This window comes from Gopherus flavomarginatus, chromosome 15 (genome assembly GCF_025201925.1).
Source record: "Gopherus flavomarginatus isolate rGopFla2 chromosome 15, rGopFla2.mat.asm, whole genome shotgun sequence".
Lineage (NCBI taxonomy): Eukaryota > Metazoa > Chordata > Testudines > Testudinidae > Gopherus > Gopherus flavomarginatus.
In genome coordinates, this window is record NC_066631.1 from 15,046,663 (window position 1) to 15,060,114 (window position 13,452).

The following is a 13,452-nucleotide window of genomic DNA, read 5'->3' on the forward strand; positions in this document are numbered from 1 at the left end:
TGGCAGATGCTTCCGGGAGCAGCACAGAACCAGGGAAGGCAGGGAGCCTGCCTTAGTCCCAGGCCCCCCTGCACCGCCGACCAGAGCCTCCACGGTCCCTTTTCGACCAAGCGTTCTGGTTGAAGACTGGATGCCTGGCAACCCTATCTGGCTTTACAAACTTCTTAGCTCAGATTTCCAAAAATAAGAGCCTAAAATTAGGCTCCTAAATCTGTCTTTCAGCACCTGCCTGACTTTCAAAAGTGCTGAGCACCCAACATCAGCCCGCACTGAATTCATTTGTAATTATAAAGGCTAGATCCGGAGGTTACTGGAACATTTACATAAATATTTTGGGCCCCTACTAATTTGGAAGCTATTGCTACAAAAGATAGCTTGCTCAGAAACGCAGCAACTTTTAAATGGACTAATTGTAGTCCTATTTGAGGCCTGTAATCCAGTGATGACTGCTGTGTTGCTTTTCCCTTTCAGGTCCTGCTTCATCTCCTTTTGAAATCAATGGAAATTTTGGCATTTACTTCAAAAGGAGTAAGATCAGGCTTTTAAAAATGTACGAAAATGGTCTCTTTCATTTGTAACATACTGCAAGGGGCTATTTTCTGTTTCACATGTTGGTTAATAAAATGCATTTGATTTGAGTACTTGATATATACTGCATTTTTCTTAACTAATGTGACCTTTACATGGAGTAAAATAAATAGTGTCAGAAGCTGTAGCAAGAGTTAATGGTTACATTTTGGGTGCAGAAGCAAATATTTGATTTTCTTGCACAATGCATAAAGATCATGAGTTCTGAGCTGCAGCTACATTTGCTTTTCTGTTTGTCCTCTTTCCGTGGTTACAGGAATTGGTCTTGGCCTCAAAAATAATGTTTAGAACTTTGTTTCCAACTAACGTAGTCTTTGATAAACTCATTCTTGATTGCCAAAGGTTTCTTTTAGATTCTTGATTTGATTTTCTTTAATATGTGTTCCACGTTTGTAAAGAATAAGATGATAATTTCTGTGGCAAAGCATTTTAACACTCAAAAAGTATGGGTGTGCAAAAAAACCTCTTGAACAAGGGCTGTATATGAAGTAGGAATATTGAAAAAGGAAAAATTATTTATTGAGTTGAATAATTATTTGATATCAGCTCTTCACCATGCAATTTCCTATACAATAGGTGTTTTTCATTTACTTGAATGTTTAAACAGCTTCATTTGTGGTTGGGCACAAAATAGAAAATGACACATACTGTATAAAAGCAAAACAGGATCAACTACAAATTGCATTTTAAAGACTTCATTAAAGACTTGTAAATCCATAAAAGTACTATTGTTTGTTTTTCTTATGCTGCCAAAGAAAATATGCAAAGGAAAGTTTAATATTGAAAACATTTAGATTTTGTATAATATTAGATATTCCGAATAATGCAGTAAACTTGTGAGACTACAATATGAATTCTTTAGAAGGCACAGAGAAAAGGGGAGGTTTGAAATGTGAATACATGTGTTGTCAGTGTACTTATCTTGACAGTTGGTAGAAAAAGTGTAAATTTGTTCCTCCTGTCAAACAGTAGCATTTTAGAATGGAAGTACATTGCGTCTACGTGGATGATGAGAATAATTAGACGGTGTTTATGTTCCTACTGTAAAGTCTGAAAAAGTTACCAATAGTTTATTATTTTTATCAAGTTTTTCACACTAAATTGCATTAGATTGAGCATGAGGTGAGCTTTAGAGCCCCTATTTTCTGCCTAAATGCTTCATTTATATAAAAGTTTACTGTTTAAAGGAAAAAAGGAGAAAATAAAATGTGTTAGAAAATGTAGGACTTCGGGTATTGAGGGTATGTAGGGGAGGGAGTTTTTCCCTGTCTACTTAATTTATATCAAAGCCTTTTTGTATATAAGCTGTGTTATGGACCTTATGCCCCCCACAGATGTGTCTATACACAATTGGCTAAATTTGGTGACAGTTTACAGTGGTATAAATTACCCATTTGGCCTGACTCTGACTTCACACTGGAAATCAGGCGTAACTGTATTGAAATCATTGGTGCCATGCCAATGTAGAACTGGTATGAAATCAAAACCAGACCTAATGGTACCTTACTTTTCCTACAGTCCCTCTGTTCTGCTTCATTGGTTTGTAAGTTTCATGTTTTATAAACCTGTTGAATGTGAAATCAGTACAAGTTTCTCTACTTCACTATTTATACCTCCATTTAGATTGCTGTTGGGTTCGACTGGGACTTCCCTGGGAATTGTGCCAGTTTCCTCTAGGCTGAATTTGAGATATCAGAGGGCAGAATCAGGCTCTGAGGGCAAGATTTTCAAAATGGGTACCTAAAGTTAGATCTCTCATTCTATATTTAGGTACCAGAACTGCAAGGTGTTCAGAACTTTCTTAGGCTTGCCTGTTTGTAAGTGTTTAAATACAGATTTAAGAAATTTAACTGTTGACAGCCGCTTTTAAAAATCCTGGTCTAATGTTTTATTTGCTGGTGAAGTTCAATACATTGAATATAACACCATGTAGGTTTCTTTACGAGATTTTAATATAGATGTATCAGTGCCTGGCATTAATCTTTATAAATTGCAGTCAAATCATCTACTCCTGTGAGTCCATTCTTATATATATTGATGTGTATATACATGAATAGTCTTGTATATATTGCATTTTCCACTGATAAATGGTGAGTCATGTGTAATGACAGTAACCTCTGACTAATGTGACAATTAAAAACTTCCTTTCAAAAATAGCTGTACTAAAATGTAATCATACAACCTGGATATGAGAGCACTCCTCTGTTTTTAAAACTTGCTGGGGTTGGCGACTCTGCCCATGAACAGCAGGCAGTTGGTGCGATGCTCGTAGATGAGAAACAGAAAGGGGCGGTCAACGACGAAACGAATCTGGGTGGAAAGGGGCATGAACCCTACCGTGGTCACAGCTGCAGCCTCTGTGCCTTCCTCGTTCACAGTAATCGTGCCTTGATGATTGAACTGTAAAAAATGGGACAGAAAATGCAGAATCCCTTTGGTTAGACTTTGAAGTCTTAGTATTTTGTCTTAGGTGAATTGCACTAGAATTAATTTGCTGAAAGAATGGTGAACTTTAATGACAACATCACATCTTTCCTATCCTGCACATGGCTTTCTTGTGTTTTCACTGGTAGTTCCTATGTTGCATCAGTCCTCCGGCTTTGCCAAATAACCTTTCCTGACTGGTCATGACTTAACCCCTTCCAGAGATTTAATTTTCATAATGTATATAGTCTACCACCACTGGTTCGCAACCAAGGGCATGTTTACCCCTGGGGGTACACACAAGTCTTCCAGGTGCTACTTCAACTCTTCTCGATATTTTGTCTAGTTTTACTATAGGCTACATAAAAAGCACTATCGAAGTCAGTACAAACTAAAATTTCACACAGACTGACTTGTTTGTACTACTCTATATACTATACACTGAAATGTAAGTACAATATTTATATTGCAATTGATTTATTTTATAATAATATGGTAAAAATGAGAAAGTAACCATTTTTTCAGTAAGAAAGTGCTGTGATACGTGTATTTTTATGTCTGATTTGTAAGCAAGTGGTTTTTAAGTGAGCTGAAGCATGGGGGGTACACAAGACAAATCAGACTCCTGAAAGGGGTACAATAGTCTGGGAAGATTGAGAGCCACTGGTCTTTCACTAAGTATGGAAAAACAGACCCCCTATGTTCCAGGAGAGGCAGGAATATTGATACTTGCGTAACTAAGCTGTGAATTATAGTGCTTTATTGACACACTTCAGATGACAGGAATTAATAAGTAGGAAAAATGAGTGTAGAAGGGGGAAAATTACCATATCAATGATGACTTTCTCATCTGATATTCCAGAATAGTCGCCATTGTTGTCAAACAGTATTTCTATTCCCATGGATTTCAGATAATCAGTCAGGTCATAGCTCTTCTCCAGCTTAAATTTAGGCAGAACTACCTCTCTTGTTCTAGTAAGAAGCAGAAACATTAAAGGTCTTAGAGAAATATACATTACATCCCTTAACTATGCATGTCAATTCCCTTCTTATCAAGCAGGCAGGACACTGACATATACAGGAGTCCTGCTCTCTGTTCTCCCAGGCTTAACTTTCTAAAAGGTCTGTCTAAGCAGTTTTCTCTAAATCTAAGGTAAAAAAACTATTAATGTATTACATGCTTATAATACTTAAAAGGCTTAACATCAGTTGTATTTCTACAGTACATAGTCCTGTTCAGATGACATAGTTGCATATGCTTATAATACCTATCTGTTATGGAACTGCCTGGCACAATACGTTAGAGGTTTACCAAATACATACAACAGAGGTATTTGTTTTTTAAAAAAGAGAGAGTTCATTGTTTATTCATAGATTATAAGGCCAGAAGGAACAATTATGATCATCTAGTCTGACCTCCCACATAACACAGAACATAGAGTTTTGCCAAGTTATTCCTGCATCAAGCCCATTACTTCTGGATGAGCTAGACTAGCGGTTCCCAAACTGTGGGTTGGGACCCCAAAGTTGGGGGACTGGCTTAGACTTGCTGGGGCCCAGGGCCAAAGCCCGAGCCCCTGCACCTGAGGCTGAAGCAAAAGCCAGAGGGCAGTGGGTCTTGGTGTTTCCCCCCGTCCCTGGAGTGGCAAGGCTCTGGCAGGCTCAGGCTTCAGTTGCTCCTCTTGAGGTCATGTAGTCATTTTTTGTTGTCAGAAAAGGGTCATGGTGAAGTTTGAGAACCCCTGAGCTAGACAGTATCCTTTAGAAAGACATCCAGTCTTGCTTTAAAGACTTCAAGTGATGTAGAATCCACCACATCTCTAGGTAGGTTGTTCCAATGATTAATTACCCTCACTGTGGAAAAAATGTGCCTCTTTTTTACTCTGAACTTGTCCAGTTTGAGCTCTCCACCATTGAATCTCATATATGCCTTTGTCCACTAGATTGAAGAGCCATCTGCAATCGGAAATCTCTCCATATAGGTAGCTATAGACTGCAATCAGATCACTTCTTGACCTTCTCTTTAAGCTGAATAGATTGAGTTTCTTGTAGGGCAGGTCATTCTTGTGTCCCTTCCGAACGCTTTCCATTTTGTCAACATCTTTATGAAGCGTCAACACCAAAAATGGACACAATGTTCCGGTAATGGTCTCACTAATGCTTTATATGGTGGTAACATACTGTACAAGCTCTGCTCTACTCTACATTCCCCTGCATATACATCCAAGTATCACACTTGCTTTCTTACCCACTACAAAGCACTACAAATTTATGTTCAGTGGGTTATCTGTTATGACTCTCTAGTCCTTTTCTAGGTCACTGCTTTCGAAAATAGTCCCCCCTTCCTGTAACTATGACTTACATTGTTGGTTGCTGGATGTATAACCTTGCGTTTAATTATATTAAAATGCATATTGTTCAAATGAACCCAGCTTAGCATGTGATCCAGATAATTCTGTAGAATACATTTGTCGGTATTATTTATCACACACCAATTTTTATGTAATTTGTAAGCTCTGCCACCTGCTATTTTGTTTTCTTCCTGATCATTGATAGAGATTGAATAGCATTGGGTCAAGAACAGATCCTTGTGGGATCCCACTGGGAATTCTCCCACTGGATGATTTTCCCCCTTACAATTACTCTTTGAGATCTAACATTTAACCAGGTTTTAATCTATTTAATATAGATTGCATTGATTTTTTATAGTGCTAAGTTTTTTAAACCTGAATGTAGTGCAGTACTAAGTTAAATATTTCCCAGAAGTCTGTTATGTCAACACTGTTACTTTTTCAATTTAAGAAACTATATCAAGCTTGTTTGACGAGATTTATTTTACCTGTTTGTCATGCTATTTTGCCATTTCTCCACCACCTGAGGAGTCAGTCGCTTCTCCAGTGTTTTCATGCCAGATAGTTTGTTTGGAAGCACAATCAGCATGCTGATGTTCCCCACGTATGGCAGCTGGAGCACACCACAGTCTAGCTCATGGTCTGCAGCAGCCAGGAAGTTTCCTTTGGTCTGCATCATAGGAACCTTTATTGTTTCTTTCTCATTCAGTCGGAAGGTCCGTTTGTTTGTCATTTCCACTGGAAACTTGTTTTCCCAAGTTCCTGTTAATATAGCAGAAAACCTCATCCTTATTTCTATAGATAATTATAGTTTTGTAAATGAAAGATGTTAAAATATAATTTTAGTGATGAAGACTTGTTTGCAAATATCATTGCAAAATGTAGCCTGGCTGATCGTTTTAAGTTGTGGCTGGATTAAGAGGGAATTCATTGTGGCAACTTAGACGTAAAGGGCTATTTTTCAAAACATGAACACGTAAAAATGTAAGCACATGATTTGCAAGTGTGTGTAGATGACCAGTTAGATGTTTGTCTGACTTTGCTGTACACATTTAAAGGAATTCTAATGCACATGCTGGTCTCAGAAATCACTCTAAAATATAAAGTGGAAATCATTTCAAAGATACCTGTGAGAAAACATAATTCTCTGAGAAGTTGTGCAGATCAGAAGATTTAAAAGATCTGCTGTTGATGTTTGCAGATCAGTGTAATTCTGCTCAAAATTAAAATTCATCTTCTATTATGCTGTTTCATCAGCGTAACTAAATACAGCTAAATTTTAATTTCCATGTGAAACAAAACATTTATGTTTTGTATTTCAAAGCTTTGACTTCATTCAACTGAAAACGTTTCAACAAATCTGCCACTGCCCGGACCATCACTGGAGGTAGACTACCCAGTTCTGTGAGGTGCTGCTCACTCTTGACTCTGGTGAAGCTGAGGAAGTTCAGCAGTGGCAGGATCAGACCCAAAGGACCTGATCCAACTCCCGTTTAAAGTCAGAGGAAGTCTTCCTATTGAGGTTCATGGGATTTGGATCAGGGCTGCGTGAAGACACTCTGAGGGTGCCAAGTATGCATTAATAGTCCAGTGAAGATGCTACATTAAAAGAATGTAGTTGATTATCTGCTTTTTTAATGTAATGTGTTCATAATGATGGCTCTGGAAGGAGTTAGCCTTGTTTCTGTGTAGATGGACGGACACAGTTAGAATTTTATATATTACATTTATTTTGGCTGTTGGCATCTCCTTTTAAAATCAGGGATATTAGATGTGAGTGAGCAAATAAGTGTAGAGCGCAACAGTAAGTGCATGGAGGAGCTAATACTGGATAACCTTTTTAATAACCCTATAATTGTGGGCAGTGTTAGGAATTTGGTATCTTAATTTCATTCCTGCAATTCCACCCACTAAACACATTTTCTATAACATGCGTCCCATTTGATTAAGAAAGTCTGGCTGTCACCTTTGATCTTCACCTAGAAAGGCTTGGATAAGTCTGCCATTGTGATTGCTTTTGGTTGGCTAGTAATGTGGAGAGGATCAGATGCCTCACCTTTCATCCCAAAGTGTGTAGTCACATGCCAGAGAAAACCTGGGACTGCATGCTTAATTTTTATCTGCAGAGTAATAATGCGTTGTGCAACAGGCATCATTACTTAAGTTATGTGTTCTAATATTTATACTAATACCTTTTTCTGTAGCTCCTCCCCATCTGTGGGTTTGTACCATTAGTTATAGAATGTCTAACATTTTGGAATATTTTAAGACAACAAAAATTGTATGAAAGAAGCTGCAATACAGTTCAATAAAAAAAAAAAAAAAAACGCCCCTGAGGTGGATGGGTCTCAGAGGGGAAAAAACAGGAAGTATTGAGCCAGTAGTAGTTAGATTTAGAATAATCACCTTTTGGGAGGATGAAGATTTTTTTTTTCAGATTATTTTTTAAAGGACAGGGGGATGTCAAAGGGAAGTAGTGTGCTAACCCTAAGACTCATTCTAGCAAAGGCATGATAACTTGCTGACCTAATACAGGATGGTGGGTTCACTAAAGGGCCAGGGTGTGAATGCACAAACTTCAGGATAGGGCTTAAGAAAGAAGTCTCAAAAATATCCCCAGACTTCTGCTACACCTTTTTAAAGGGGTTTAAAAACCAGCTATGTAGAAACTTAGTCAGTTTCCCACTATATAGGCACCCATGTAAAGAGGGTAGGGTGGGTGTGATGAGTCTTGTCTGTCTCAACTGACTCCTTGCCCCATTCCTGTCTCTTTCCCCACTGGCCATTTGCCCCAGTCTCTTCCTCCCTTCCCTCCACTCCGTCTAATCTTAGTCTTTCCCACTCATTCCCAGACCCTCTTCCCAGGTTCTTCATACCATTCTTTTCCCTCTCTGCCCCTCCCCTGCACCAGTCCCAGTATTTTTAACATGGCCAAAACAGCATATTTGCCAAACTTTAACTGTTTGGGCTGAAAGTTATCAGAAACTGAAAACAATGTCTTATAATGTGATGTTTCGGGCAGTTTAACTCCAGGCAGCACTACCAGCTCTACCCATAATTAAAAACCTTACAAGAGACCACCTTGCAAAACCACCACCCACTTGTTCACCCAAAGTATCCTAATCAAACGAATGCTGTTATAAATGCTGTTCTGCTCTACCTTTTATTAGAAGATCACTTTTGTTAAGCTAATAACTGTTGTCAGGCCCTTGAGTAGACTCTGGGTACAGATCACACTGTGTATACGTTAAGCTCAGAATCTTTGACCCTGGCTGATTCTCTGGATTCTGAATACTTTAAACCTCTTTATAAATGTGTTGGACTGAATTCAGCCCAGCTGTATCTCCTCTGAAGTCAGTGGAATTGCACCTTACAGTAGGACTGAATTTGACCATTTACTTATCACACACACTGCAGTGATCCTTCCTGTAAGAATAATTTTGCATAGAGTCCCTCAGCTGTGACTGTTTTTCCTGAGGTTATTGTTGTATCCATCGATTGCCTCTTTGTATTGTATTTGGATTGTAAGCTCCTTGGGGCAGGGACATCATTTTGTTCTGTGTTGTAAAGTGCCTAACGCAGTGGGGTCATGATCCATTGTAGTAGTAGTAGTAGTAATAATAGATACAAATTCTTAGTACCCAGTGGGGCTATGAAATAAAAACAATTATTGTGGCCTAAGTTGTAGTCTAGGGCAGTGCTTCTCAAAGCTGGTCTGTCGCTTGTTCAGGGAAATCCCCTGGTGGTCCGGGCCAGTTTGTTTACCTGCCACGTCCGCAGGTTCAGCTGATCATGTCTCCCACTGGCCGCAGTTCGCCGTTCCAGGCCAGCGGGGGTTGCGGGAAGGAGCGGCCAGCACGTCCCTCGGCCCGCGCCGCTTCCCATAGGCCCCATTGGCCTGGGACGGCGAACCGTGGCCAGTGAGAGCCGTGATCAGCCGAACCTGCAGATGCAGCAGATAAACAAACTGGCCTGGACCACCAGGGGCTTTTCCTGAACAAGCGGCAGATCAGCTTTGAGAAGCACTGGTCCGGGGTTTTGATTCATTCTTGGTTCCTCAGATTGATATGTGCTGTAAAACGTAAATTAACCCATTGCTGAAAATTGAAATTACGATTTTTTTACCTTTAAAGTAAATACAGTTGAGAATCATCATCAGTGTTGTGGGGTTGATGTTCACCAGAGCTTCTTTTATTAATCCTTTGGTCAGTTTCAGGATGCGCTCGTTGGTTTTAGTGATGAAGGCAGGATCTGAGAAGTCAGATGATTGAGCCTCAGCAAAGTAATAATTTTTCATGTTGTTTCTGAAATCATCCATAATAGAAAATTGCTTCCGAATATAAAGATCATTCACCGATCGCAGTGTGTAACCAAAATTGCGTCTGAAGAGCCGGTGAGTTAGTTTACGGAAGAGGTTGTGAATTGTCGTAATCTCATACTTGGAGCTGGCGTTAATGAAATCTCTGAAGCCTAGAACTGAGAATACTTCCTGGTGTGTTTGTCCCTTCAGCCCTAATGAAATCATAGCCATTGCAGTGGAAATACCAACAGGAGCCATTAGAATGTTATCTGAAGAATTGGCTCTGTCGTTCAGACTCCGATAAAGGTTGAAGCCAAAGTTTGCATTGAGGATGTTGAGACGCTGGATTCTGGTTTTACCATGGAATAGCTCAAGAATATTTCCTTGGGGAATTTCAGCAACCATATAGGGATATGGAGAAGCATCAATTATGTCACCATAATAATCCTCCTCAAGTATCTTTTCCCAGTCTAGATAGTCTTCCTCTTCTTCTTCCTCAGCAATCAAGTCATTGGTTATAGTATTTTCCTTGTGGAACTCTGGTGGAAAATTAGGCATATCCTGGGTTTCATTTTCATGGGGCGCATGGGGATTTATAGCTTGATTAACACTTTCAAAGTGCTTATTAAAGTCTTTGATCCCACAAAATGCAGATGTTATGATGAAAGAGAGAACAAACAAATGAAATAGGAGCTTCATTGTGACAGGTCAGAAGCTGGAAGACACAATATATCATAGTGAGAAACCCGTATAGTACCTGAGTTTTAAGAGGTTGCCCTTTTCTTCAGTAGGTTGTTTAATGTTGAGTCCTACATTGGATAGTTGGCTGGCTCCTACAATGATTTTTTTGGTGTGTGATAGCCTTCCCATTTTAGTGGTGCCTAGTATAATTAATTCATGCTTATATAATATCTCAAGCCTGGACCTATCCTGGTCTGAGACCTTCAAGTTAGTTAAACAGCAGTTGATTTCTGTCATTGGAGAAAGTGCCATTGCTTTCCAGCTTGTTTTACACACAATTAGCCATCTATTAAAATGCCCAGGTCTCTTGTATATTATAAAACTTTAAGCTGTAAGAGTATGTGTGTTTAAAAAACAATTAAAAAGGCTGAAGTCTGATGAACAAAAGTTTCCAAATGCTTGAGTTTAGTAGGAAATCATTAGTTTAGAGCACATCAGAGAGATGCAAAGAAAAGATGAGACAAATGCTCTATATTTGTAAAACATACTTTAAACATAAACCAAATGCAATTTTTATAGGCAGTTCCTTTGAAAGGATGAAATTGAATGAGGCTGGAATAAAGGAGATCTATGGATATAGCACAATCTCACAAGACACATGCACTTTATTTACTGAGATTCGTACACTTGGGACATGCATGTAACTCTGCCAAGTCAGGGCCATATTGAGGTGCTTGGTTCCTTAATTGTGTAGGCTTTTCGGTTCCAGTCCACTTAATCATTTACCCTTTTTTTAATTTTTGCCTAGATTTTTGAGGGAATTGTTTGGTTTTAATATTTGGTTTTCTGGGCATTGTATCTATTATTTATTTGATTTTTGTGTAGGATTATACAATATATGAGACTCCTTTTCCAAAGGTGAGATCTCTAATTAAAACTAGAGCAGCAATAGCTTTTGTAATTACTAGAATTGCCAATGTTTTTCTTAGAAAGAAGGGTTTAGGATCAAATTTAAATGAAATTAGCCTCAGTTACTTCCTCAGGAAGGTGCTTTGGTAGAACCTGTTTTTCTTAATGGAAGATTGTTCCTCAGTTATATGCATGCAACTCCTGTTGATCCCACTGAGCAGCATGAATGTCTCAGAGGGTAGAATTTGGCCTTATGGCTTTAAAATCAAGAACTGGGCTTAAATATTGTGTGAAGAGACTAGAGACCTGGCTTGCGAAGATGCTGGGTACCCCCAGCTCCCAGAAACAGTCCCTAGATATTTAAGCACATGATCATATTGATTGTCTTGGTTAGTGACCTAAAATACATGCAAAAGCTGTAATTCGCTGCTGTGATATCAACCAAGGAGGGAATGCAAGGATTTGATAATATGCTATTCTGTGACAGTAAGGGGTGAAAGCAGTTTGAAATAGTGGCATTCAATGGTACTGTCCTACATTGCAGGTTCTAAACATTTACTTTTAACTAAAATAAATCCTAACTGGAACAAGAGAGAGAATTAATTTTAACAAAATCTGAGGTAATTTGTGTAACCATGGGAAACTGGTTTAGAAATCCTGAGTTTGACTTTCAAAGACCCTTATCTAAAACAGACAAAATGTTAAAAAAACAAAACAAAACAAGGAGTGGGGGGGGGGGAACCTTGGAAGAAGATTTCTAAGAGAATGTGAAGCTGTTCTTAAACAATGAAATAGAGAACTAAGAGGGAGATGGGAAGAGAAATATTTAAACATTTTTGTGGCATCCAGGTAATATATCAGTCTCTCCTTTTCCTGTCTGTTGATATACATAAAGAATGAAAATGAATTATCTTTGCACTGGGAACCTTAAAACCATTTGAGATGAATATTCTAGATTGAAACTGAACATTATTTAATCCTTAAGGACTTAGAACAGAACAGTACCAAAACCTGTGCTAAATAGTGAGTGAAATATCATTGTCTTAATCGCTCACCTTTTTTATTATCATTATTTTTAAAGTGACTGGCTGCTACGTTTTTGTTCCATACTTGTTAGAGATTAAGGTACTTCTCTGGCAAACCACTTCTGTGCAATAATCACTAATGAAAGACAATGCTGTCTGTGGTTCCTAGTTTTATATTCTCACCTTTTCCATAGACTAATGTATTGTTTACCCTCATTGTATAATGGGCAAAGCATTCTCCCCCACTACTGAAATATATTTTTAAAATTTCAAATCCAGCTGAAACGATAGTAATGTTCCTTACCTCCAAGCCACTGTGTAGAGAGGAATACGTTGAATAGCTAGAATAAAGCGAATTGCTGAGTTTAAATCTGAACTTTGATGCTAGTAAATTGTATATCTCCCAAAGTAAACAGGCTCTAAATCAAACACTGCTCAATTTGCCTTGTCAGCCAAAACCCCTCTACTTGCTTAGTAGTCTCTGCCAAGTGATTTGTTGAGGTTTTTATGGTTTTTTGGAGTGCTTCCTTGCTTTTGCTCTGTGTCCGTGGGCTTGCAGGATGTGAAAGATTTTCCTCAAAAATTGTGTGCAAGAATGTGTATACTTTTGAATGATGTAACTAGGTAGTTCTTTCTATAGCTGTGCACTGTATATATACATATGACACACACAAAACAAAGTTAAAATAATATGATTAAGGTTTCAAAGTCAGTCACTCAAAAGTGACTGCTGTTCATTACACTGGTCATAATTTTCATGGTGACTTTCTTCTCCCTATCTGTTTGTTGTATCCACCTGTTGGTCTTGTCTCTTCTTAGATTGTAAGTTCCCTGAGGCAGGGACTATTTTTTGTGGGAATGTGTGTGGATGTATGTAGTGCTTGATCCCTGGTTGGGTCTCCTAGGTACTACTACAAAACAAATAATAATAAACAATTCTAGTAATACTTTGATAGATGAATAGAAATTGCTGCTTGTTCGAGTTAATCAGCAATAAAGTAAGTTGAACAGCATTGTCCTCACCTTACAGCTTGCAGGAGGTGGTGATCAGAATCTGCATTTAATCCTCAGGTCACATGTTCTGCAACTCCAAATTATATTTTGTCTTATAGTTAGTCTATAGCGCTACAATATTTCATCTGTAGCAGAAAGTGAGATGTTATTTAATCAGCTT

General features: G+C 38.5%; 2 protein-coding genes across 5 annotated transcripts in view; one reads left to right on the top strand and one right to left on the bottom strand.

Annotated features, from left to right (window-relative positions):
- The window catches only part of PI4KA (phosphatidylinositol 4-kinase alpha), a 94,931-nt gene that overhangs the window by 43,131 nt on the left and 38,348 nt on the right, over window positions 1–13,452 (top strand). The gene's annotated exons all lie outside the window — the stretch shown is intronic.
- On the bottom strand, window positions 1,858–13,144 carry SERPIND1 (serpin family D member 1). 2 transcript variants are annotated; one of them, XM_050923994.1, is made up of 5 exons: window positions 12,583–13,144; window positions 9,489–10,378; window positions 5,852–6,125; window positions 3,840–3,984; window positions 1,858–2,988 (listed from the first exon to the last, which is right to left on the bottom strand). In XM_050923994.1, exons 2-5 carry the CDS (start codon window positions 10,360–10,362, stop codon window positions 2,797–2,799), a joined length of 1,485 nt encoding a protein of 494 aa, XP_050779951.1. In that variant the 5' UTR covers window positions 10,363–10,378; window positions 12,583–13,144; the 3' UTR covers window positions 1,858–2,796. The 2 variants fall into 2 exon arrangements, with proteins under 2 accessions (XP_050779951.1, XP_050779950.1); XM_050923993.1 differs by lacking the exon at window positions 12,583–13,144 and having other exon boundaries at window positions 9,489–10,432.